Below are 27,555 nucleotides of genomic sequence, written 5' to 3'. Positions count from 1 at the left end.
AATGAAGAAAATGCAAGGACTCACAGAGAACATGGGGAGCCTTATGAGGGGATGGTGCAGAATATTAGTAAAGTGGAAGTGAAGGAAGTGGGTAATAAACAAGGAATCAAGAAAAAGAATTTTGGCATTTGAAAGAACTTGTTACAGGAAGATTCTTAGAATAGGATGGGTACAGAAAATGACCAACATACAGAGAATGGATAGATGATATAAAAGACCAGTGTGGAATGGGTGTACAAAAACTGCAACATTGTGCGCTGGATAAAGAAAAGTGAAAGAAGATAGTGAAGCAGGCATCGGACATCAACAGGCAGTGAGCCCGTTGGTTCGTGATGACGATGATGAAGTTAAGGAGGCCATAAAGAGGATGAAGAATGGAAAATCGGTGGGCCCTGACTGGGGGAAGAGGGAATTGATCTGCACTGGGACCTGTTAATACCCGAGGAATGGTGGGAAAGTACTCTTGTCCCCATCTACAAGAGTAAAGGGGATGCACAAGACTGTAAGAATTACAGAGAAATAAAGTTGATGTCCCACACAATGAAGATCCTAGAGAAGGTTCTTGATGGAAGACTGAGGAAGGAGATGGAGATTGCAAAGGAGCAATTTGGCTTCATGCCTGGTTGATCGATGACAGATGCTATCTTTGGGTTACGGCAGATGATGGAAACGTTTCGAGAGAAGCAACAGGAGCTACATCTGGTATTTATTGATCTGGAGAAAGCACGTGATAGAGTGTCAAGGCACAAAGTCCGGAGGTGTCTGAGGGAGAAGAAGGTACTGGAGAAATATGTTAGGCTGGTGCAGGAGATGTACAGAAATGCGAAGACAAGAGTTCGGACCTGCCTGGGAGAGAGAGAAAGTTTTCCAGTGACCGTTTGCTTACATCAAGGGTCAGCATTAAATCCGTTCCTGTTTAATATTGTAATGGAGATGGTGACAGAGGAGGTGAGAGAAGACGTGTCTTGTTTTATGTTGTATACTGATGACATCGTACTGTGTGCAGAATCAAGAGAAGAAGTGGCAGCTAAACTGGAAAGTTGGAGTAAAGTACTGGAAGAGAGAAGTATGAGACTGAGCAGAAGTAAGACAGAGTATATGTATTGCAAAAGTGGATGCCAGCCAGGAGACAGATCTTGAGCTGGAAGGAAATGTCATCAGGAAGGTCATTGACTTTAGATACTTAGGTTCAACAATGAAAGAGGATAGTGAGGTTGAGAAGGAAGTGGGATGCAGGAACTGGAGGGAGATGGCTGGAGTGCTATGCAATAAGAGGGTGCCGATCAATCTAAAAGGCAAAATCTACAGGACAGTAGTGAGACCAGCTATGACGTACTGTGGCCAGCTATGAAAACTGTGGCCCCGAGGAAAAATAACATCTGCAGGATGGAGGTAGCAGAGATGAGAATGCTTAGGTGGATGTGCGGTGTGACCAGAAAGGATTGTCTGAGAAATGACTATGTAATGGGGAACAGTGAAAGTTACAAACTTAGGAGCAAAGATACAGGAGGCAAGGTTGAGATAGTTTGGTCATGTGATGAGGAAGGAGGGAGGAAGAGTATGTGGGAAGAAAGGTGATGCAGCTGGATGTGCAGGGAAAGGAGGAAGCATGGGCAGCCAGAGAAGAGATGGAGGGAGGGGAAATGGTGGAGGAGGACTTGAGGATGAAGAACTTGAATGTGGCTACAGCCCAAGACAGGAGGTTGTGGAAGAGACTCACTACAAACAGCAACCCTACTTAAGTGGGAAAAGCTGCAAAAGAAGACGAAGAAGGTTACAGATAATAGGTGCCCAAATGTGAGTCTTGGAAATTGTGGATAGGAATGAGAGTATGAATAAAAGTTACCAAAATGCAAATTGGTTGTTCAGAGAAGAGAGAAAAAAATGCTTACATTGAATGTTTCACAGGAAAAAGCATGGGCTTAAAAAATGAGAGAAGAAATGAAAGAAAGGAGAGGTGAAACAGAAGAGAAAGAAAACCATGATAAGGAAAGCGAGAGAGAGCGAGAGAGAAAGAAGAGAGTAAAGAAAGTATTTTCTATGATTTCATGATAAGAGGTGTTCTTGATGAGAGTCAGTTGAAATCATATTTTCGAGGTAGAGAGAGATGAAAACTGATAGTTATTGTATTGCTGTTAGAATGCAACAAATAAAAGTGAAAGAGCTGATTGTTTGGCATGTATAGATGATTTAAAAGATGGGATGTGAAGAAACTATGAATGAGATAATGATAATGGAAGGCACAAAAAGGAGTGAGTTGTAAAGCACTTATGTAAGACTGATAGTTGTATTTGGAATTAACTATCCGTAGAAAGTATTGTTGTTAAGTGAAAGTGCAAATTAAAGTACAGTTTTCAGGGAAAAATGATACAGTTAACACTCACTCATCTTTCAGGTGAAGGAAGGTGAGAATACAAATGAACAGAAAATGCTGAATATGGTTTCTTGTCTCAAATATGAATGCAGTACTCAGAAGTGGGTCCAAACCTCTCCATATCAAGACTCTCTGTGTGTGGCAAAGAACCACATCCTTGATGAGAGGCATCTCTGGCTTATAGAACACAGCAGATTTAAACTTGAAGTGAATAACTAGGAGGGCAACAGTAACTGCCACTACTTCTTACAAGTGGAATGGTTGTAAAGAAGATGGTTTCAAGAAGATTATCAGAATAGTGACAACTTAGTGAAGGTACTGCAATTCAGAAAAGAAGGGGAAACTACTGCATTATGTTTCCCAGATAAGTTGCCACAGAAAGAAGCACGAGAGAAGAGAAAGCGACTGATGAAAACAGAGCTTCGATAAGTAGTGTCATACCTGTTTTCATCAGTTCAGTTTTATCCTGCTCAACACTAAATAGTGATCACCTCTCATTTCAAATTCTCTGTATACTCTTCTGTCCTTAACTTATGGGAAAACATCACTGTCTACTGTAAACAATAACATAGTCAATGAGACCTTTCTTATTCCATGTAGATTTGTGCACATTTTTATCTTGGATCATGGTGTTAGTAATAACTAGTCTATGCCCTGAGCAGAAATCTAGCAGGTACTTACCATTATTATTAGTTTTGCTCTTTTCTCCAAATTTTCTCAAATCATTCTTATATGTCTGGTAATCATTTCCTACTCTAAATAAATTAAAGATGGCTAGAAATTATATTCTTGGTTTAATCCTTTATCCAAGTGTAAGCAAACAAAATTTGTGCCTGAAGTATCTTCAGGACAGGGCAACTGATATGTAGAGGCTAATGACCTCATATCACTTGCCTTAGTATCCCATAATGCAAAGCACATATCCTCTCAGACATATAGTCCAAGTAGACATGTTGACAAGTAGCCAAAAGGTGTCACACCTAATTATTAAAATAAAATATTTTATTTTAATAATAAGGTGTGACACCTTTTGGCTACTTGTATATGGAAATATGACTTCTCTATTACTTCAACCTTGGCATCACTTCAGGGCCTGGTTCTCACTGATGAGACCTCAATAAAGGTCAAAACTGGTCTGGGTAGTGACCCTTACCATAATGCATAGTATTATACGTCTGAAAGGATATGTACTTTGCATTATGGGATACTAAGGCAAGTGATATGAAGTCATTAGCCTCTATATACAAGTTGCCCTGTCATGAATATACTTCAGGTGCAAACTTTGTTTGCTTACACTTTGATATAGGATTAATCCAAGAATATAATTTCTTATATCCAAGAATATAATTGCATTACTTCAACCCTGGCATTGATTCAGGGTCTGGCTCCCACTGACGAGACCACAATGAAGGTCAAAACCTATCTGGGTAGTGATCCTTCCCATAATGCATAGCATTATACTGTCTGAAGGGATATGTGCTTTGCATTATGGGATACGAAAGCAATTGACGAGAAATCATTAGCCTCTATGTATATGAGTTGCCCTGTCCTGAAGGTACTTCAGGTGCAAAAACTTGGATAAAGGATTAAACCACGAATATAATTTCTTGGCATCTTTAATTTATAGTATAACTGAGTGAAAAAACTTTTAACATTTCCTGCTCTGCTGTTTAGATCTCTACCAAGGACTGACTTTTTCTTTTTTGTTGTCGGCCGCCTTCCCTAATGTTTTGAAAAATGCCCCCCCCCCCTCTTCTTCCTTATTAGAATCTTCTGTGGGATGATAAGTACAAATAAGTCTCATTGTCCAGCACCCCATTGTGATATTAGCCCTTATCAGTCTGCTTGATATTGGCTGGCATTGAAAAAGATTAACCTCATTGATAATAATAAAAATAACACATGTTCATCCTTTTCATTCAATCTCTAATTTCCCTCCTTTGGAATACCTTTCTCTCTTATGTATAAAGGATGTGATGTTTTTTTATGAAAATCCAGTGAAGGGTCAGAGCTATATAAATAGCTTTGACCACTAACTGACCTAAGTAAAGAACTTAATTACCATATTTCATTATAAACTAAATGTTATTATTATTATTATACAGGTATCTCCATGGAGGCAGAAGAATCATGGTGGGAGATTGATTTTTTTTTATTACGCATTAACCATCATTCACTCAATTTCTATCACACTTCTTAAACTCATTCACTGATGAAGCACCCACAACCAACTCTGGCAAACCATTCTGCCCATTCACCACCCTCCAAGCAAAATACGTAGTCCTAACCACACTCTTATACAACCTCTTGTTCTCTCCCTTCTTGCCTCATACTGAAAATAGTCTTCAGTATCAATCCTATAAAATCCCTTTAACAACTTAATGGGATTTAATGGGCTTCTATTATGTATCCCATTTTTTGTCTATTAACTGAGTTTTGAAACCTATATACCACGGGTGGCCAACTACGTGGCCTTTTGGAGCCAAAATAATTCCAGTAAGACTTAGAAGAGCTGCAACCTTTGACAGATGCGGTGATACGAGGGTAAGTGAGTGAGTGCATGGCAAGGGTGTAACAAGCTTGTAAGAACTGCTTTGACTAATTACACAACTAATTTTAAGGATATCCATTTTCTTACTAAGAAAATGGATACAAGGAAGGCCTCTACTAATAAATAAGTAAATAAATGTTTTGACTTTAAAATTGTTCAAATTAAACTTCATTCAATAAATTTAGTTTAATCCTTTATCCAAGTGTGAGCAAACAAAGTTTGCGCCTGAAAATATCTTGAGGACTGGGGTAGGTAGTACAACACCGGACAACTCGTAGCAATGGTGGACCAAGCTAACATCACTCCTATCTCAGTATTCTCCCATAATGCAAAACACATCTCCTTGCAGATATGTATAATGTTATGCATTAAGGGAAGGGTCACTACCCAGACTAGTTTTGACCTTTATTGAGGTCTCTTCAGTGGGAGCCAGGCCCAGAGGTGGAGATACCAGGCAGAAGCAATGGCGAGGTCATCTTTACCTATAGGAGTTGCCAAAAGGTGTGCCACCTTTTTATTAAATAACTCTGGATTTAGAGAAGTATGTTGAAAGTTTATTTTTCACTTGGTTATAACTATAATAAATTTAGTTTAATCCTTTATCCAAGTGTGAGCAAACAAAGTTTGCACCTGAAAATATCTTCAGGACTGGGGTAGGTAGTACAACACCAGGCAACTTGTAGCAAAGGTGGACCAAGCTAACATCACTCCTATCTCAGTATCTCCCATAATGCAAAACACATCACTCCTATTGATGTTAGCTTGGTCCACCTTTGCTACGAGTTGCCTGATGTTGTACTACCTACCCCAGTCCTGAATATATTTTCAGGCGCAAACTTTGTTTCTCACACTTGGATAAAGGATTAAACTAAATTTATTATAGTCTAACCAAGTGAAAAATAAACTTTCAATAAACTTCATTTAATATGTTTCGAATTAAACGTTTTTATTGCAGTAATTTTTATTGACCCTGTTTTTTCTCTCTCTCTCTCCTCTCTTTTTTTTTAAATTTTGTTCCTCTTTTTTGTGTCTCCTCTTCTCTTTTTGTTTATTTTTTCCTGGTAGATCATGAAGAGCCACGTGGATACGAGCTGCATGCGGCCGCCCCTGCTATAGACCATCAATCTATTCTCATAGGGAGCATTCCACATACCTGCTACAATCTTTGTCATTTGCCTTTTGATTCTCTCTACAACTTCTTCATCACCAAGGAATCTGGAAGTTCAGATGTGGCCTTATTAAAGCCTTATATAGGGGAACAATAGCCTCTCTATCCCTGTTTGTTAGTATGTTCTTCAACAACCACGTAATCTGATGTGCTGTTTTGGTTACCTCTACAGTATACCCTATGTCCACAAAATGGACAACTTTCTGTCCACAATTACACTCAAATCTCAGGCCTCATCAGTTTCCTGCAGTTCAGTTCCATCGATATAGTACACAGCTTCTGATCTCTTCCCAAAGTGATCAGAAGCTGTGTACTATATCGAAGAAGCTTACTTACTTTACACTTAGGTGCATTAAATTGGTAGCCATTTACCTTTGCCCATACTGGTAGTCTATTTAAGTCTTCCTGCAGAAAAGTCATCTGCATTTACCGTTGCTCTTCCACCTTATCATTGTCAGTAAACAACTGAATATTCTGCCAAATCAATTCCTGTATAATTGATATACAAATTAAACAACAGAGGACCAAATACTGAGGTCTGTGCTACAGCACTGCTCACTTGTCTTCTCCTCCATACACTACTCTTTGATATCTGTACATCAGCTACTCTCCAATCCAAATTGCTAGATTCTTATCCATCCCTGTTTGCTCCAATTTATTCAATAGAGTTGCATAAATTGGAGCAAATTGGAGTTGCATAAATTGGAGCAAATTGGAGTTGCCGAGTCCAGCAATATCACTGAGTGGCTATTTCCCTTATCCAACTCAATTGTCACTTGATCATAAAAAGATCAAAGCCTAATTAATAAGGCAAAGCCTTATTAATTAGGCTTTGCATCACAACACCATTTTTGTCTGTTATAGAACATCAGATTAGATGCACTATCTAATCTGATGCAGTATAGTATCTACCCAGTCCTGAATTCTGTCTTTCACCAATTACTCCAATACCTTAACTACCACTCCTGAGATGCTGATTCATCTATAATTTGCTATTTCTTTCTTAGAGCCTCTTTTATGCAATGGGACTATTTTGCCGTCTTTCCACTCCATTGGCAACTTCGTACTACTGAGGCTTAAATTAAACAGCTTGTCCAAAGTAGCTGATAATTCACCTACACATATTCATAAAACACAGGGCGATATGCCATCTAATCTGATGGCTGTGTTTGTTTTGAGCTTCTGCTATATTTTAAGCACCTCTATTTCTTGAACCTCTATTCTCCTATGTCACATCTGTCAATGCAAATATTATTATTATTACTATTATTATTGCCGGCCTGATTGGCGAAGTGGTTAGCATATCCGCTCTCCAGACAAAAGGCTGCGGGTTCAAATCTCGCCATGGGCATGGATGTTGGTGATTGTCTGTGAAAATACTAATGGCAGTGGTGGTCGGCGCTAGATGGTATTGGTGTAGATGATGAAGATAGTTACGGTTGGTGGATTGGTGGAGATGGAGAGCTGTAGAGCAGGTACTCTCTCTCGATGAGTCCAAAGACTCATCGAGGGAGAGTACCTGCTCCAGGGTGTTATGTGATAATAATAATTATTATTATTATTACATGAACCTGCAAGGAATCCAAGGACTTATCGATGGAGCACACTCTTCTCTAAAACTCACTGTCTCCTCCATTTAATCCACCAACTACACTCAAAAGTGCTACTACCATGATCATCTACACACAACATATGCAAATTTCATTTTACATATCTTGAAATTCATTCAAAATAAGCAAATGTTTTTGCATTGTTTTGAATAAATCATCATCAGACCCCCATGGAGTTAAGAGATTCATTGTGGGAGATCCCACTCTCACATGATCAGCTCATCATAGTACCTCAGCTTAAATGCACTCACTGTTGCTGCACTAATTACACTCTCAGGCAATTGGAAAGCAGTGCATTCCAATCACCCACCACTCTCCATGCATAAAATCTACTCCTATCCTCCTTGCTCACACCTGCCTTATACACCTTCCATTGATGACCTCTCATTCTTCTCCTGTTTCCACATATTCTAAGAAAAATCTCATCCACTCTAATCTGGTGATCACCCCCTTACCGATAACAAAATGATTTTGTTTTAAAAGGCTTTCCACTAAAATAGTTTCATTTAAACTAAATTGAGTTTTCTCAATGAAGTTTAATAAACATCTCAAATTCTAAGTTTGAGTAAAATGTGCCTTTCTGGAGCACTTGAAGTTAATCTAATGATGCTATGCTTTTTTTAGAACATGCTTAAAATAAGTATAATGAAATAGTTCATTTTAAAATAAAAATGCCATGTCATAAAATTTTGTCATTTGGACAGTTGTTTAAAATAATAAACTGTTCCATTTTTGTTTTTTAGTGAAGTATTTATATACAATTAGGTGCAACCTGTTGTGAAGATCTATGGGAATTTATAGAACTTATTGCATTGTAACATTCATAAATATGCTGTGCTTCATTTGTTGTTCTTAATTTAAAAAAAAAAAAATATATATATATATATATTATATATATATATATATATATATATATATATATATATATATGATCTTTTGGTAGGTAAAACCTCTTCTTCAAGTAACAAAACAGGAAGAAAAATTGAATGCAAAAGAAGATGAGTTAAAGCAGGTTAAAGAAAAGATGGAAAAAGCTGAACATGATTCAAGGGAGTTAAGTGAAAGACTGAAACAGGTAAATATCATAATGCAATTACTGGTCACCTGTATTTTATTATTATTTTTATCAACAGACCACCATGGAGTCAAGAGAGAGAGTCATCACGGGAGGTCCCACTCTCACATGCACAGCTCATCGTACCTCAACTTAAATGCATTCACTGTATTTGCACTCAACACACACTCAGGCAATATGCATTCCATTCACCCATGACTATCCATGCAAAAATCAACTCCTACCCTCACCTATACTGTTTCCAGGGAAGACATCTCGTTCTCCCCTATCTCCATGTACAAAATCTCATCCACATTAATCTGGTTATTACCCCTTACCAACTTATATGTCTCAATCATGTCTACCCTCTTCCTTCTATCCACTAGGCTCTGTAATTTGCATTCTCTCAATCTGTCTTCACATTCCTGAGACCAGAAACCAACTTATTCAGTCGTCTTTCAACACTTTCCAACATCTCATATTTTTGAAAATCTGGAGACCAAATCAAAGTCTTTATAATTATGTCAATATAACTGTGTGTTCACCAAATGGCTAGTAATTGGACACTTAGTGCTAGGCTGCTGAAGATCTCAAAATTAGTTTTTTTTTTTTTTTGTGGTAATTAGCAATATTATTCCAAAAGATATATTTTGGCGATTACACCACATTTTTTTATTCAGTTATTCAGTTATATAAAACACTGAAATAATAGTTCCCGTATTTCTCCAGATCTTCCTGTCTGTCCTACGTAGCAAATCCCGCAAGAGCAATGGATTTTGTAGACTCCTGGTTTTTTAAGAGGATGATGAGGTGGTTTTGGTGGATGTAGGAATCTTGAGATTTTTTCCATAGGAAGGAAGGCTACTTTTATGTTGTATTTGTTCATTAATTTGGCTAGCTTATCTGTAACATTTTTGATATAAGGAAGCGAGATTGCGATTTTGTAATCCTGTTTCAATGTGTTGTTAGCTGGAGGCATTTTGAGGATTCTCTTGATGGTTTTTGTTTCATATCCATTCTGGTGGAGGATTTGTGTTAAGTATTTTAGTTCTTCGTTACATCTTTCCTGTGTGCTGGAGATATGGTATGCTCTGTCTCGAAGAGTTTTAATTAAGCTTATTTTTTTGTGAAGGATGGTGGTGTGAGGTTGCATTTAGAAATCTTCCAGTGTTTGTCAGCTTCCTATATACTGAGAAGGAGAGTTTACTTTCTTCATTAACTTCTAATAGAATATCCAGAAAAGGAAGTTTTTTATATTTTTCTTGTTCTAAAGTGAATTTCATGGTGTTGTGCAAATTGTTGAGATAATCTTTGAAATTGATAAGTTCATCTGTTGTTCCACTGAATATGATGAAAATATCGTCCACATAGCGTAGCCATATTTTTGGTTTTTTATGGTAATTCTTAAGAGCATTGTTTTCAAAATTTTCCATAAATAGGTTTGCTAATACCGGTGATAATGATGAACCCCATGGCCAGTCCTTCTTTTTGTTCCCAGATTCTATCTTTATAGGTGAAAAAAGTATTGTTTATACAATGTTTAAAAAGATTCAAGATGTCCGGAGGGAAGAGGTCTTCTAGGAGATTCAAAATTTCTTGTCTCGGGACGTTTGTAAACAAGCTGATAATGTCGAGACTTGCTAAGATGTCTGTTGGACCAATATGTATATCTTTCACTTTTTCTATGAAATGTTTACTATTTTTTATGAAGGAAGATGTTTTTCCTATATGTTGTGAGATCATGTTGGTAAGGTATTTCGCTAAGTTGGAAGTCGGTGAATCTCTTCCATCTACTATTGGTCTTAAAGGTATATCTCTCTTATGGATCTTTGGAACACCATATATTCTTGGTATCAAAGGATGTTTTGATGTAAGTATTTTTTAAGTTCTTCCATCCAGAGAGGCACTTTTTTCATTAGATCATTTGTTTTTTTGTGTGTAGGCCAAGTTGGGTCTCTGTCTATGGGTTTGTAGGTCTTGGTATCTTCCAGGAGACTTTTCATTTTGTTATCATATTCTGTAGCATTTAAAACGACATCTCCTAGAAGACCTCTTCCCTCCGGACATCTTGAATCTTTTTAAACGTTGTATAAACAATACTTTTTTCACCTATAAAGATAGAATCTGGGAACAAAAAGAAGGACTGGCCATGGGGTTCATCATTATCACCGGTATTAGCAAACCTATTTATGGAAAATTTTGAAAACAATGCTCTTAAGAATTACCATAAAAAAACAAAAATATGGCTACGCTATGTGGACAATATTTTCATCATATTCAATGGAACAACAGATGAACTTATCAATTTCAAAGATTATCTCAACAATTTGCACAACACCATAAAATTCACTTTAGAACAAGAAAAATATAAAAAACTTCCTTTTCTGGATATTCTATTAGAAGTTAATGAAGAAAGTAAACTCTCCTTCTTAGCATATAGGAAGCTGACAAACACTGGAAGATTTCTAAATGCAACCTCACACCACCATCCTTCACAAAAAATAAGCTTAATTAAAACTCTTCGAGACAGAACATACCATATCTCCAGCACACAAGAAAGATGTAACGTAGAACTAAAATACTTAACACAAATCCTCCACCAGAATGGATATGAAACAAAAACCATCAAGAGAATCCTCAAAATGCCTCCAGCTAACAACACATTGAAACAGGATTACAAAAACGCAATCTCGCTTCCTTATATCAAAAATGTTACAGATAAGCTAGCCAAATTAATGAACAAATACAACATAAAAGTAGCCTTCCTTCCTATGGAAAAAATCTCAAGATTCCTACATCCACCAAAACCACCTCATTATCCTCTTAAAAAACCAGGAGTCTACAAAATCCATTGCTCTTGCGGGATTTGCTACGTAGGACAGACAGGAAGATCTGGAGAAATACGCATGTCTGAACATCAAAAAGACGTACAATACAAAAGAGAACAAAAAGCAGGTCTTGCTTTCCATATCACTTCCACTGGACATGATGTACTCTGGCAAAAAACCACGATGTCATACATAGAAAACAACAGTTATATAAGAAAATTTAAAGAAGCTGCTAATATGCTAAAAAACCCAACCCAATGATAAAAATCACAGTTTAATTCTCCATCAAGTGTGGTCAGCTCTAATAAAAAATCTACCTCAATCTGAGCTCGGACTGTATGCACGAGAATAAGAAACACACGTGACATCATCCAGTATTGTTCAACGTCAATAACGTTATACATCTGCATTCTTATTTGAGTTTTATGAATAGCCAGACAGTTATGATTTGTATTTATTAATTCTCTTGTTTAAACTTTAAGTTATACTATTTATCCCCTGAAGATGTAAATCCTACGATTTACAAAACTTGTCGGGAACTATTATTTCAGTGTTTTATATAACTGAATAACTGAATAAAAAAATGTGGTGTAATCACAAAAATATATCTTTTGAAACAATTAGCCCCAGAAGTCTATGCCTGCAAGCAATATTTTTGTTATTATTATTATTACTTTATTCACATAATTGATACATAGTCAAAACAACATATTTTTTATATGACAATTTTACTGGTGATAAAGAACAATTTAGATTCTATCCAAGAATAGTCTGTCAGGTAGCATCATAAAATATGGACTGTTTCATTCTTTTAAAGTTACACAGTGGCCAGAATTCATGGTTAAGAATTTATGCTGACACAACACACGTGTTAAAATAATTACTTTATAATATATTAATAAAGTAACATTTGATGTTTCGACCTCTGTTGACAACTCATATATAGAAATATGACTTCTCCATTACTTCCACCTTAGTATCACCACCTCTGGGTCTGGCTCCCACTGATGAGACCTCAATAAAGGTCAAAACCAGTCTGGGTAGTGACCCGTCCCTTAATGCATAACATTATATATAGCTGCAAGGAGATGTGCTGTGCAGTATGGGATACTAAGGCAAGTGATGAGAAGTTACCACCTTTGTCACAAGTTGTCCCAGTCCTGAAAATACTTCAGGTGCAAACTTATTTTGCTTACACTTGGATAAAGGATTAAACCAAAATTATATAATTAGATACAATTGTGTTGTTTGTTCAGGTGGCTAAGGAATGTATTTAATGTTTCACAGCCGTGGAGCAAAGTGGTAAAAATATCATCGACATATGTAGCTTGTTTCTTATACATATGTATTTTTCTGATGATGACCTGAATACATTTGACATTTTGACAGAGGTCAAAATGTCAAATGTTACTTAACTGATATTAAGTAAAGTAATTATTTTAACGTGTGTTGTGTCTCCATAAATTCTTAACCATGCATGAGTGTTTTAAATAATGCTGTTTTTTGTAGATCATATGGGATCACTTTGTGGATGTTTATTTGCTGTAAATAGTGGGATAGCTTCTTTGAAATTGCACCAATAACTATTGGGATGACTTTGGTGTGTTTAAATCACAGCCAGCCAACTTCGATTGCTAGATCTCGATATTTAGTCATTTTTTCCAGTTCTTTGTTGTTATTGTTGTTATCACTGGGTACTGCGATATCGATCATCCAAACCTGTCGATGTTCGATAATTGTGATGTCAGGTCTATTGTGTTCCAAATGCCAATCAGTTTGTATTTGAAAATCCCAGAGAATTTTTGCTGTTTCATTTTCCAATACTGTCTCTATTTTATGCTGCCACCAGTTATGATGTAGGAAAGCCATATTTTTTGCATACATGCCAATGAATTATTTTTGCCACTTGATCATAGCAGTATTTATAGTTAGTTTGAACTATCTTGCTGCAGGCACTGATTAGATGTTCTACAGTCTCATATTTCTGATCACATAATCTGCATTTGCTGTTATTATTGATGTTCAAAATTTTTGCTTTCATTGCATTAGTTTGTAATGCCTGTTCTTGAGTGCTAGAATAAATCCTTCTGTTTCTTATTTAATATCCATATTGTAGTCATTATATTGCTGTGCCTTTTTGTAATCGCATTTGTTTCCTGTTGCTTTCAGAAGACCCTATTGTGTAACTGCTTGAAGCATTTGCCCAGAGCTATTGTTGATGTAATTTTTTAAGCTAATTTCTTCTTCTTCCACAGTCTGTCTCACTTGCAGCAGACTCCGTCCACCTATTCTGCTTGGTAGGTACAACCAGTCAACATCACTTCATGGATGTAATGCATGATGCATAGTCACTAGTTTTCTAGTTTTGCAGTTGAATTTGTCCAGGTCTTCTTTTGTCCAGTCTATTATGCCAACTGTGTATCGGATCACTGGTATAGCCGAAGAATTCATTGCTCTAATTGTGTTTAATCCATTTAGTTTTGTTTTAAGAATATTTCAAACTCTCTTAGTGTATTCTGCCGCTGCCTGCTGTTTAACATTCAAGTGAAAAATATCACTGGTTTGTAATATTCCTAGGTATTTATAATGTTCGTTAGCTAAAATTACTTTTATATATTTCTCTTGATCAAAATTAAAATCGCTAATGTCATTAATTTTTTCTTGTTTAATAGTTAAAATTATACATTTATTTAAATGAAATTCAAAATATGAACTGTGTTCAATAAAGAGTATTTGCTGTGCCGATTTTCCATATAATTTTACAATCCTTCAACCTTTCCATGCTCCCCACTCTCATTATTTTATTCATATTTCTCTCACCATTCTTGCCCTTTATCATACCGCATATACAATGCGTCGGGACACATACATTCCACAAGTCCCTCATGCTACAAAATCCTGCATAATATCATGCAAAATGGAGTCCTTAAATGCGGGAGGACTTGGCGATATGCCATTTGCAATTTTAACTGCTGCTGCCGCCATTATTCAAAATAGTGTCGAGGTACTATTACACTAAACGCTAAATAAGTATAATGGAGTATAACTATATAAGTAAAAGTACCAACAAATACAAAGAAAACATTTAAGTGTACTAAATATAAATAAAATAAAACTAAATAATGAAAACTTATGTTATCTTCGTTTTCTCTTCCACCGTTATGCATCCGATTGCGACCCTGTCTTCTCGGTAACAAAAATACACAATATAGCGACAACAACTAACTTCAAAAACAACCACTGAAGGACACTCGTATTCCAGAAAAACAATGTAGCACAAATCCTGACAGAAGTCAGACTATTCATCAATAGTCTGACTTTTTTCGGCACATGAGTTGTGCTGAAGAAAGCACTTTTTTCAGCACAGCTCAAATTCCCCGTCATGTTCTCCTGTGACTCTAGCACCCTTTGACTGAGTGGTTAGTGTATCTGCTCTCCAGCCAAAAGGCTGCTGGTTCGAATCCCACCATGGGCATGGATGTTTGTGATTGTCTGTGAAAGCATTAGCGATGGTAGTCGGTGGTAGATGCCGTTGGTGTTAGATGATGAAGGTTGGTGGAGTAGTGAGACTAAGAATTGTAGAGTTGATGCCCTCCCTCGATGAGTCTTTGGACTCCCTGGAGGTGTGATATAATAATAATAATTTTAGGTCATCCATATGCAACAGATAGGAAATTTTAATATTATGTTTAGGAATATCATATTCAAGTTTTGTTTTTTTCAAAATCATAGACAGGTATCAAAGAAATGTTGAAGAGTAATAGTGACAAGGAATCACCTTGGAAAATTTCACCTTTAATGCTAATATCTCTGAATCATTTATTATTACTATTAAAGTTGTTTTCCATGATTCTTAAGTAGCAGCCAGAAATGAACATATGATTTTGCTAATTTCAAATATTTGTAATGATTTTAGGATCCAGGAGCATGGGAGGGAATCGAATGCTTTCTTGTAGCCTATCCATTCCATGTTTAAGTTAGTTTTTCATCTTTTTGAATTTCTGAGGATCATTTTATTAATAAGGATCTGGTCTTTTGTTCCTCTTAGATTTTTGAAAATTGCCTTTTTGTTCAATCGGATAAATCTGATTATCTAATAAGTAGTGGTTGGAATTTGCTATGATTCCAGTGAACTGCTTCAGCATAGTTGGTAGGTATGTTATTGAACAATAGTTACTTGGGTCCTCACCCTTATCTCTCATGAAGAGAAAAGTATGCCCAGTGTCATCCAGTCTTCCACTGAGCCTGACTGTAACAAATAATTAAATCGTTCTGCCATTTGATCATGTAGACTGGTTAGATACTTTAACCAAAATCCACGTAGTTTGTCTTTGCCAGGTGCACTCCAGTTTTTTAATTTTCTAGCTTATGCACTGACCATTGACATTTTCATTATTTCTCTTTCATTTTTGATTATTTCCTTAATCCACGAGGCATCTTTATTATGTTCAATAGGATTATCCCAGATTAACTTCCAAAATTTGAGTGTTTCTTCTTTTTCTGGTGAATGATTGTTTGTATTTGTACTTCTCTGGAGAGACTGAAAGAAATTATCGTTGGTTCAGTTGAAATTGCATATTTTGTACGTATTCACTTATTCTTGCTTCATATCTTTTAATTTTCTGTGCAGTCACTATAATTCTTTGTTTTATCTCTTCAGAAACTTCTAAAAAAATAATAGCATCAAAAACAAACTGATAAACACATAAATTGGCAGACAGTTGTTTTATCTGCCAATTTATGTGTGTTTATCAGTTTGTTTTTGATGCTATTATTTTTCACCATCCTTCTTTTAGACTTTAAGTTGCTCAGATCAGCTCAATGTTTGTTGCCTTTTCAGACCAACCAGATTTTCCATGATGCAGATTTTTAAATCCTCGACTCTTGCTGTTTGCAACCAAGCTTGACTGTAATGATATAGAATGTATAGAAGTTGATTTGTTTCCTTTATACTGTTGGTTCTGATGGTTCTTATCACATCATTTTTATCTAAGAGGAGCTATTTTAGCTTAGATTTATGTAAATCTTTTAACTGTGGTAGTCTCATATGGTCATTTGTGGAGTTTGTATGTTCCAATATCCCTGACTTCATTTTACACTGTACTTTTGTCAAAACATTATGAGGTATATCGTCAGCTTGATGCTCAATGAGTTAATTTCTGAAGGTAGATACAGCTACCTCCTGATGAGTTGTTACTGGAGTTGGTTTATTACATAACCCTTGCAGCTCAAGTTCAGTAAATATTTTGTTGCGAAAAGTGAAATTCTTTTAGTCCATAAGTGTTTGTTCTTTGGGGGTATTATTATTATTGCAGAGTCTGGGAATTTTTGTTTCCAAATTAAATGTATACATTTTCTACAACACTGTTTTTCTGGTGCGGATCTGCAAAAGCATTTCATAACTTTTCTGTTTTCTTCAACAGTCCATTTTTTACATTTGGTTTCTTCTGGTTACTTTTCAGCTTCCTGCCTTGATTGCCCACCAAGGAGAGACTTGGTTCTGTAGCCCACTTGTCACCTGATTCGATATGGATTTCTTCTTGCCTTTTACCATTAAGATGGGGAATGGAACACTGTTAGTCTGGCTTCTCAGTTGAGACCCGTCTGACAATGGGGAACCTGCTGGTAGATGTGTTACTGCCAGCATAGCTCTCAACATCATTGAAGCATGCCCTACCACCACGACAAGGCTGTGTTCCTTTGAGGTATTATTATTATTAACACCAGACTTCTATGGAGTGTAAAGACCCATCACTGGAGGCAAACACTGCTACATGCAAAGCCAATCAAACCATGCTTTCAACTCATTCGATATGTCTGCATTCACCACAATGACAGACAATGCATTACACTGACCAACCATGCTACATGCAAAGAACCTACTTCTTATGTCATTGCTCACACTCTCATTATACAACTTCCAGGTGTGTCCCCCCTTGTTCTATCCCCTTCCCCCATTCTATGAAAAATTCTTCCATATTAACCTGGTAACAACCCTTTACCAACTTAAATGTCTCAATCATATCCCCCTCTTTTCCTCCTGCTTACAAAGTTTTGCAAACTGTAGTCTCTTGATCCGTCTTCATATTCCACATACCAGAGATCAGTTAAGACTTAGTCAACCTTCTCTAGACTCTTTTGAATATATCTTGATCACTATGAAAACAAGGGGACCAAATCTGTCCACCAAAATCCATACAAGGCCTTATATAATAGAATCAGAACTTCTTTATTTCTGCAAGTTAAGATGCTCTGCATCATTGCCATAACCAATTGCAATTGTTTGGGAAAGGGAGATGACATCAGGTAACACTGAGTTTAGTAGTCCAGTGGGGTCTGGAGGAGGGGATAATGTAGGTATATAAAGCATAAAACATTTTTATGCTTTATACTAATGCAAGGAGTATTTGGAATAAAGGAGATGAATTGGTGGCCCTGATAGCATCAACCTGGCCAAAGATTATTGGTATCTCTGAGATGTGAATGACGGAAAATGATATAATAACAGGAATAGAAGTAGCAGGTTACATCATTTTTTGGCAGGAAGGGAAAACATGTTGTTGGAGCACTGCTTATGATAAGTAATGACTTATGTCCTCTTAAGAGTGGAGGCTTTGGAAGGCAGCGACACTGATGGTTTTGAAAGCATATGGTGTGAGGTGGAGGTGGGCAAGACAGGATATTTAGTGGAGTATTACTACAAGACAAGGAGCACAGAGGGGTGGGGAGCAGGAGATGTTTAGGCAGTTGAGCTTGGCAAATGCAAGAAGAATGATTGTTATGGGAGGTTTTAATTACAGCAGTATAAATTGGAAAGAGGAAATGCATGTAGTAATAAGGGAATGGAATTTCTAGAATTCTTGATGGACAAAGGTCTTAGGCAAAATGTACTATAGGGAACAAGAGGTTCAAGAGTTTTGGATTTGGTCATAGCATCAGAAGAGCTGATAATAACTGAGATGGCAGCCCTTCCCCATGTTGGAGAGAGTGACGATGTGGTTTTGACTTGAAGATGAATAGATAAGGAGTATCAAAGAAAAGAGAACGTATGTTGAATTATAAGGCAGGTGATTATAATAGTCTTAGATATCAACTTGGGGTAGTTTCATGGAAGGCAGAATTGGAAGGCCAGGATATCATTAGTGCTTGGGAAATTATAAAGGAATATCTGCTAGCAGCAATAGTAAGCTGTATTCCACGAATGAAGAAATAGAGGGCACAGTTTGGTGTAAAGTGGATGGCAAACAATATCAAACAGGAGAAAAAGAGGTTATGGAAGAGATATAAGGAGAAGAGTAGACAGCAGATGCATGAAGAATATAAGACTCAGGCCAGGAGAGTGACTAGTATAGTAAGGAAGGCAAAACTGGAATATGAGAAGAGATTGGCCCTGAGATCCAAAGAAAATCCTAGGGAATTTTATTATCAATGTGATCTTTTCAGAAGTGCCCTGGCTATATGGAATGGTGATAAACTTAGTGTAATCGCTGTTAGGAAGGGTAGGGGGGGGCGGTTAACAGGTTTTAATATTTTCTGGATTTTGGGGGGTTACCATCCCCTCCCCCCCTTCCTAACAGAGATTACACTAAATCTATCACCATTCCATATATCTGGGGTACTTCTGAAAAGCTCACAAAAATCCTAAAAAAATATGACCTGACTACCTGTTACAAACTACATAAAAATTGGCATCTGTTATCTACTCCACCAAAGACCTGCCACTTTCCCTAGACCTACCGTTAGTATACCAGGTCCCTTGCAGTGTTATAAACTATCCTACTATGGCCAAACAGGTCTTGATATTAGCAGGTCAGCTAATATCAACGTATCCGAACACAAAGACTACATCTGATGTCACCAATACAGCCACTCAGGATTTGAAGACCATGCACTAGATACCCACCACAGAATTAGCTGGAAGAAAGCTACTTTACTACACTGTAGCAAATATAAATATGAAAGATTGTTCCTGGAATCAGCCTCAGCTCTAAAAAACTTCCCAAATCTCGACAAATTTGGGTGCAAGCTTGAATCCTTAGAACAATCAGCCCAACAGCCAAGACAACCCAATTTAGCCTGCTAGGGAGGATACCTTAAGACTCTATGACCGATGCTGGTTGCCTTCTTCAGCCTCATTTGCTTGTTGTGAGTGCCTGCATGCACATATCATAGTTTTATGTTCAAAGTTTTTTAATTAATATTTTAGTATATATTGTCATTTCCTGAAAAATTTAAAGTCATGTGTAACCAACATATAAGTTTATCTACAAGAATCACCTTTTTATAGTACATAAGCGAGTTTGTAAAACATGATCTCCCATTAACAAACCCCTGCTGACAAGCACAAAGAATGCTGCTGGTATCAATCATTTTTTGTATCCTATATCTCATCAACTTCTTCAATAATTAACTAGAACTCCAGTTATACAGATCAGCCTATAATTTGTTGGCTAAACCTTATCACTACTTGTGTGAAGTGTAATATTTTTGTTTTTTCCACTCTTTTGGGACTTGTGCTGTACTTCCGTAGCACAATTGGGGGGAATTTTGATAATAACTGTCAAAATTCCCTCCAAACCAAAAAACACAGGTCTTTTTTAATGATAGAAGAGGAGAGGATAGGAACAGTAGAAGAGAGGGAATGAGATTTGATTGGAAAAGGCCTATGTACAATTCTCATCGTGACGGGAGTTATCTTTATATGGACTTTTTTTCAACTGAAGGTAAGTTAGCTGATCTCATGCAGAGGTAGCAGGGTTTTCCTCCGGAAAACTCAGGTTTTTCATCCCACATACAGACAAACCAGCCCTTCAGAAAACACACAATTTACAGACAAAAAACACTAGTTGTGGTGGTGGTGGTGGCCAGTAGATGGCATTGATGTAGATGATTGCTAGTAGAAGTTCGGTGTAGTGGTGGAACCAGAGAGTTGTACAGTTGGTGTCTTTTATTATTATTATTATATGTCCTGTGCCTCTGTAGCACAATTGGAAGAATTGGAAGAATGACTGTATGTTGTGCCTTTTGATTGGAAAAGTCCTAAGTTCGATTCTCATCATGATGGGAGGAATCTTTATATGGTCTTTTTCAATTGAAGGTGAGTTAGCCAATCTCATACAGATGAGAGAATAGGAACAGTAGAAGAGAGGGAAAGAGAGAGTTATGAGAATGATTGAAGAGGAGAGAATAGGAACAGTAGAAGAGAGGGAATGAGAGAGAGTTATGTGAATGATAGAAGAGGAGAGAATAGGATAAGTGGAAGAGAGGGAATCAGAGAGAAAGAGATATGGGAATGATAGAAGAGAAGAGAATAGAAACAGTAGGAGAGAGGGAATGAGATAAATGCAAGGGAGCACTGGAACCAGGGATAGAGTGATGTCAGGAAAACAGGTAAGTAGGGGTGCACAGAGAGAAAGTGTTAGAAGAAAGAGAGTGTGAGGGATGCATGTGAACAATCGAGGAACAGGGTGATAAGAAGTATAATGTATGGGGACTCAATGATCCGTGGTGTTCAAGATAGGATGCGTGAGGAGTGTTTGCCTGGAGGAATGATGGAAAGTGTGGCTATAGCAATTAAGAGTGAAAGGGTGGATGAGATGATTCTGATGGTAGGAACAAATGACTTCAGAGGTAATGTAAATTGGGCAGCGAGAGATATGAGATTCTTGCTTGAGGTTGTGAAAAAGAAAACACATGGAGGAAAGATAGTGTGTGTGTGTTGCCTAGGTATGATAGTGATCAGCTGAGCAGAAGAGTGGTGATATTGAATGGCATAATAGCAAGAATGTGTCAGAAGAGAGCAATCGTACAATTTTTGCTCTCTCTCTCTATCTATCTCTCACATTTCTTTCTCGCTTCTTCCAACAGACCTTCCATATCGTCTCTCATACTATATTTTTCACTACTTAAATTATTAGTACCTACCAGAACTACCATCTCTTTTACTTTTATTTTTTGTTTTTCAATTACTTTTGTGATATTTTTAATTTTCACCCTCAGGAAACTAGAAGTGGCAACTCCCTTGGCAGGTGCAAATTTTAAGATTGAGTCACCATACCATATTGCCTCTTTTTTTCTTAGATTTTAACTGACTTACCTTGTTATTAATATTATGATTACCAAGTTTTAGTATTTTCCTGCCTGTTCTTGTTCTGATCCTTTTTCTCATCGTGTCTAAGTTTAGTCAAATGTTTTTCCACCTTTTCCAATTCTCTGGTTGATTTTCTAATAATTTGTTTTAATTGAGATATTTCTAATGTCATTATCATCATCGTTGTTGCAGTACTTTTCTTCATCAATACAAACACTCTACTCAGTAGTAACAATTTGAGCTGTAGACATTGCTCTGATGTGACGAGATTCTCTGATGTGACCAGTTTCAGCACCATTCTTAAGACTAATAAAAACCAATAATATTTTGACAATTATGTTATAAAATGCTGTAGTACAATAATTACACTAAAAAAACTACAATAATTTAAAAATACATCACTAAATCTAATAAAACACTTAATAAATCAACAAAAATCACAGATCACTCAGGAGTGTCCCAACAGCATGTCTTTTCACCTGATAGCCTTCACACCAGATCTCCAGATAATACTTAATCGGCATGGTATAGAGAGCTTACAGGATATTTAAATAGGCTGACAAGTATGGGCAAAACATAATGGATGTCAATTTAATGAGGAAAAGTGTAAAGTTATGCATTTTGGGATACGAAGATTGCAAGCTGTGTACTCCAGGAAATTGATGAAGCTAGGGATTTGTGGGTAGTACTAGATAGAGAGTTTAAGTTTAGAAGGAATGTTGCTGAAAGTTACTTGGTTATTGAAGAACAGATTAACAAGCAGAGATATGGGAATTATCTTTCATCTTTATGAAGCCTTGGTACAACTGCATCTGGACTAATGTGTTCAGGTCTGGTTACCTGGTTTTCTTGGGGAGTGGAAGTGGTGGAGAGTATCCATAGGTGAGTGACCAAGATGGTGAGTGGTCTGTGGAATGCTTCCTATAAGGATAGATTGAGGGTTTGTGGATTGCAAAAGTTGGTAGTAGATAAGCAAAGAAGAGAGGGATATGATAGAAAAAACATTTAACTTACTTAAAGGTTTTTATAGGATAGATGCAGGGAAAATGTTTCAGCACTTGTCTAGAGGGGTCGGAACAAGAGGTCATTCCTGGAAGTCGAGTAAGAGTGTGATTAGCAAGGGTGTGAGGACTAGATTTTTCACTTGGAGAGTGGTGAATGAATGGAATGGGTTGCGTGAGTCATTTGTGGGTGCTTTATCTGTTAATGGTTTCAAGGAGAGGTATGATAGATATTGTGTCGATAGTTTGGGTCTCAGAATTCCTAAGAAGAGTCTTAGGAATCCTGAGGAATAATAATAATCTCAGTCATTATTGGTACTCTTTTCCTCCACTATACACTATCATACAGAATTGACACACTCACTATCTTCCAATTAACACCTTTCTGTTGCACTATTCCTAACATCAATCTCAAATCTTTTGCTTTATGATCCACACTACCTCTCCTGTCATTCATACCAATCATCACTGTCATCTTCTTGATGTTTTCACATCACTTCATTGCCATTGCCACTCTGTATCATTCCTCTCATCAATCACTCCTTCGGCACTCTACTCTGAATACACCTTGGTTCATCAAATCTCCACTTCAAACTGTTTATGTCAAGAACTATCCAGCATGTGCACAGTATCTATCATACTTTGCTTTGAACTCATTCACATGATATAAGAATTGCACACATTACAAGAATTCACACCATACCAGAATTCATTCACGAGCTACAAGAACTTTTAACAAAATCCCTAATAACAGGACCTATAATATATTTTGTTTTGTTAGCTGTCCTCTCCACATTAATATATACACATTTTTATGTTGGATCATGGTGTTAGTAATGACTAGTCCATGTTGAAATCAGAAATCTTAACAGGTACTTATCAGTATTACCGTATTTACTCAAATATAACTGGCACTTTTTTTTCCCCAAAATTGAAGTTAAAAAATCGTGGTGCAAGATATACGCAGCGATGTTTGGAAACTAAAGTGTTTCAGGAAAAAATAAAATTCCCTGGCGAAAACAACACAGGCCTTGTTTAACTGGGCGATGCCCCAGCTGGCATGAATTTCTGTCATGTTGTACCATCATTTTAGATTTTGGTTTAAGCCAATAAGAATACAATTTGGTCGGCTAAATCCCAAATTGTCAGCCCATCCTCATTCATTCAGTATCCTGGTAGATACCTAACAGGGTGCACCAGAAGAAAGTGAGGATTGGACATTAGGTCAGAAGCCCTAATCCACATTCCTTTAAAGGCTATGTGGAGGTCTCCTCTCAGTTATACAGTTCTGACCCTTAAGCAACCCCTGACCCTTAAGCATCCCAAAAATTTTTTAAAAAAATTAATTGACATATATAATTAAATTCTCAGTATTCATTATAATATATAATTGCTCACATTATTTATAAAATTAATGCATTTAAATTTTAACTACCAACTTTATTTACGTGATTGGCCACTCACCTTCATCATGCAACATATTTGAATCTTTAGCAAAAATACTTCTGTAATTAAACTAAAACAATTTCATTATAGCTTGTCCTTTTATCATTTAGGAATCATAAGATCATCACAATTTAAAAAAAAACTGAAAATGGGTATGACTTACCAAGAATCTACTATTCGCTATTGCTACCTGGGTTCGCATATGATTGGTGCAGTATTAACAAAAGATTGCACAACTCAACAACAGTGACTAGCTGACAATTGTTGAGTTGAAATGCTGATTCTCTTCAACCGAATTCCCAAACATCTGAACCTTCCGTAATAACATTCACTATTTATTACTTAAAGTTTTAAACTTTTTTCATGTCTGAGGTATATGCAAAACGTTTTAATTTCTTTTTTCATAAAGTAAAATCAAGGGTGCAAGATATACACTTGAGCGAGTTATATTCGAGTAAATATGGTATTTAGCTTTGACCATTTCCCTAATTTTTCCAAAATATTTTTGTTATTAGTATTATTATTGAGTGATCTTACTAGAGTTGTAATAACATTTTATGTTCAGCTAAATTTAGAAGATTATCAGAAGACTGAATTCCAATTTTCGACAATATTCTACCAATAATTCTTTATTTATGTAAAATGAATAAACCATTATAGATTGCCACAGAATAATAATAATAATCAATAAACATTGGTTCTTTTTTATATTGTTAGGTGATGGAGGAGAAAAGTAAGATTGAGGAACATTTGCAAGCTGAAACTGAACTTTGTGCAGAGGCAGAAGAAATGCGACAGTTATTGCAATCAAGAAAAGGAGAGCTAGAAGATATATTAACTGATTTACAGGCAAGACTAGATGAGGAAGAAGAGAGGAATCAGAATTTAATTGCAGAAAAAAAGAAACTTCAAATGACAATTCAAGATGTAGAAGAACGGTAGGAGCAAACTTATGAAGACAAGTGTAAAATGTCTTATTTTTTAATTTGAAGGATGAAATATCTTTTTTTTTAGCTACATTTTGCAAAAATACATAAACACATATGCTTCAAATATATGCTGTAGCTTTAAATTATAGGCCAATCTCTATATCTGGTGTTGTGTTGAACATACTGGAGAGATTGGTGAGTATCAGGATAGAAATGGATTGATAATAGCAGTATTCTCTGTGGGTTATCAGCATAGGTTTGTTAAAGGGAGATCATGTTTTACTAACTGACTTATGTATTATAACAAAGTGACAAATACCTTGGACAGGAGAGATGCATATACACTGGTGTACTTGGATATTGCAAAAGTTTTTGCTAGTCTGCAACATGACAAACTAATAAATAAATTTAAACAGATAGGATTTGATAACAGACTTCTGAGTTGGATCAGTGGCTGGCTGTCAGATAGATATCAGAAAGTTGTATATGGGGGTGCAGTATCCTGAAAGAGAAAGTCACTAGTGGTGTACTGCAGGGGTCAATTTTGGAATATTGTTGTTGTTCAATTTGTTGCATTATTTGTTCATTGAATCAATAACTAGATTAAGGAACAAAATCAACACTAATCCTTTTATTTTAGTGTTACACAGTGATCAGCATTTATTTTACACAAATTATGGATTCTACAACTATGTTATAAATAATTATTTTAATTTCCCGACATTTCTACCTTCATATTAAGGTCATCATCTGGAGTGTACGTATATATATATATATATATATATATATATTTTATTTTTTTTATTTATTTTTTTAATCATATATATATATATATATATATATATATATATATATGATTAATATAAATCTCTGATACACATATACACACACATAGAGAGACATGCTAAATTACATTTCACATAGTATGCTGAAGAGACAATGATTTGATTAACGATTATTCTACTGGACTGACCTCTAGTGAAAATAAAATAAAATTACAATAAATAAATGAAATGAAATAAAATAAAATAAATTAACTACATCAAAGCTATATTCTATTTAAGACAACATTAGAGAAACATTCTTTCATAAAGATAGTTTTGTTACAGTGAAATTGATGGCCTAATTTAACATGACAGTTGTTATATTAGATTTAAGATCCTGGATTACCTATGGTTCTATTTAAAATTAACTTTTTGGGAGAAAGCTTAAGTGGATTGAATATGTGCCTTCCATATGTTTTGGGATTTTTAGACCATCATTATTGGTAAGATTAGGGTGATTGATAAGAATCTCACAAGCCTCCTTAAATATACGTTCGTACCATGTTTTGGTGTAATATAAACAACAGGTGCATTTCCAGTCAGTTCTGTGTAAAGTGTGTTCAGGGCATGACCAAAAAGACCTGCTTGACCATAGTTATTATATTTCATGTGTTGTTTATGTTCCTTTTTTCTGATAGGAATTGTGTGTCCTGTTTCCCCTATATAGGTTAAATTACAGGTAAAATGAATACGATATACCCCAGGGTGAGCCAGTGGATCCTTGGATGTGTTGAGTAAGTTCTTTAGTTTTCCTGGAGGTTTAAAGGTGGCTTTAAGGTTCTATTTTTGTAGTATTCTGTTTATTTTATCTAATATCCCTTTATGTATGGAATGGTTACAGTTTTATTATAGTCTTGTTTATTTTTGTTTTTAAGTGAGGTCTTATAAGAATTTTGTTAATAGTACTTTGGCTGTAACCATTTTTTTAGGAAGGTATTGCTGATAACTTTTACTTTACCTTTAAGTGCTTGTTCATTGGTGCAAATATTCAAAGTACTGTTTTTAAGTTTATTAATCACCCCTAGTTTTTGTTTTGGATGGTGGTAGGAGTTTTTGTTTATATATTGGCCAGTATGTGTTGGCTTCCAGTAAACAGTGAAGGTAAGATTGCCAGAAGGAAAACATGTGACAAACGTATCTAGAAATGGAATTGTGTTCTGCTTTTGCGTGGTGAAATGGTATTTCACCACGAGTTTTGAGAAAATGTGATAGGGAACTGACAGTGCCTTTGATCTGGCTTTTCAGTGAAAATGTGGTTACTGAAAAGGTGCCCATGGAATGGAAGGAAGGTAGGATAGTGCCATTGCTTAAGGGCGGTAGCAGACTGGAAGTGTCAAATTATAGACCAGTTTGTGTGTCATCAGTAGTTAGTAAGATCTTGGAGAAAGTAGCGAAGGGTCATATACAGCATTGGGCAGTGAGGGTAATGTTACCTGTGAGAGTCAACATGGATTTATGAAGGGGCACTCATGTTTTAGCAATATGCTAGCCTTTTATGATAAAGTTACAAGAACATTAGATGAGGGAAAGGCATATACTGCCATTTTCTTAGACTTAGCGAAAGCATTTGACTGGGTGCCACATGATAAGCTGATATTTAAGTTGCAGCACATGGGTCTGGATGTCAGATTGGTCAACTGAATTTAGGATTAGCTGTCCGATAGGTATCAGAGAGTTGTG

At 36.2% G+C, this 27,555-nt stretch overlaps 1 protein-coding gene across 1 annotated transcript in view; it reads left to right on the top strand.

The window, feature by feature from the left end:
- The window catches only part of LOC150097089 (myosin-14-like), a 1,147,103-nt gene that overhangs the window by 609,989 nt on the left and 509,559 nt on the right, over positions 1 to 27,555 (top strand). Inside the window, exons 20-21 of the mRNA XM_090407039.1 lie at positions 8,647 to 8,778; positions 24,840 to 25,060. Of these exons, the coding sequence (XP_090263165.1) occupies positions 8,647 to 8,778; positions 24,840 to 25,060 (353 nt within the window). The remainder of the gene's footprint in view (positions 1 to 8,646; positions 8,779 to 24,839; positions 25,061 to 27,555) is intronic.

This window comes from Typopeltis vanoorti, chromosome 17, assembly GCF_054136105.1.
Source record: "Typopeltis vanoorti isolate ZY-2024b chromosome 17, IOZ_Tvanoo_1.0, whole genome shotgun sequence".
Lineage (NCBI taxonomy): Eukaryota > Metazoa > Arthropoda > Arachnida > Uropygi > Thelyphonidae > Typopeltis > Typopeltis vanoorti.
The sequence above is the reverse complement of the archived record's forward strand: the minus strand, read 5'-3'. Positions and strand labels throughout refer to the sequence as shown.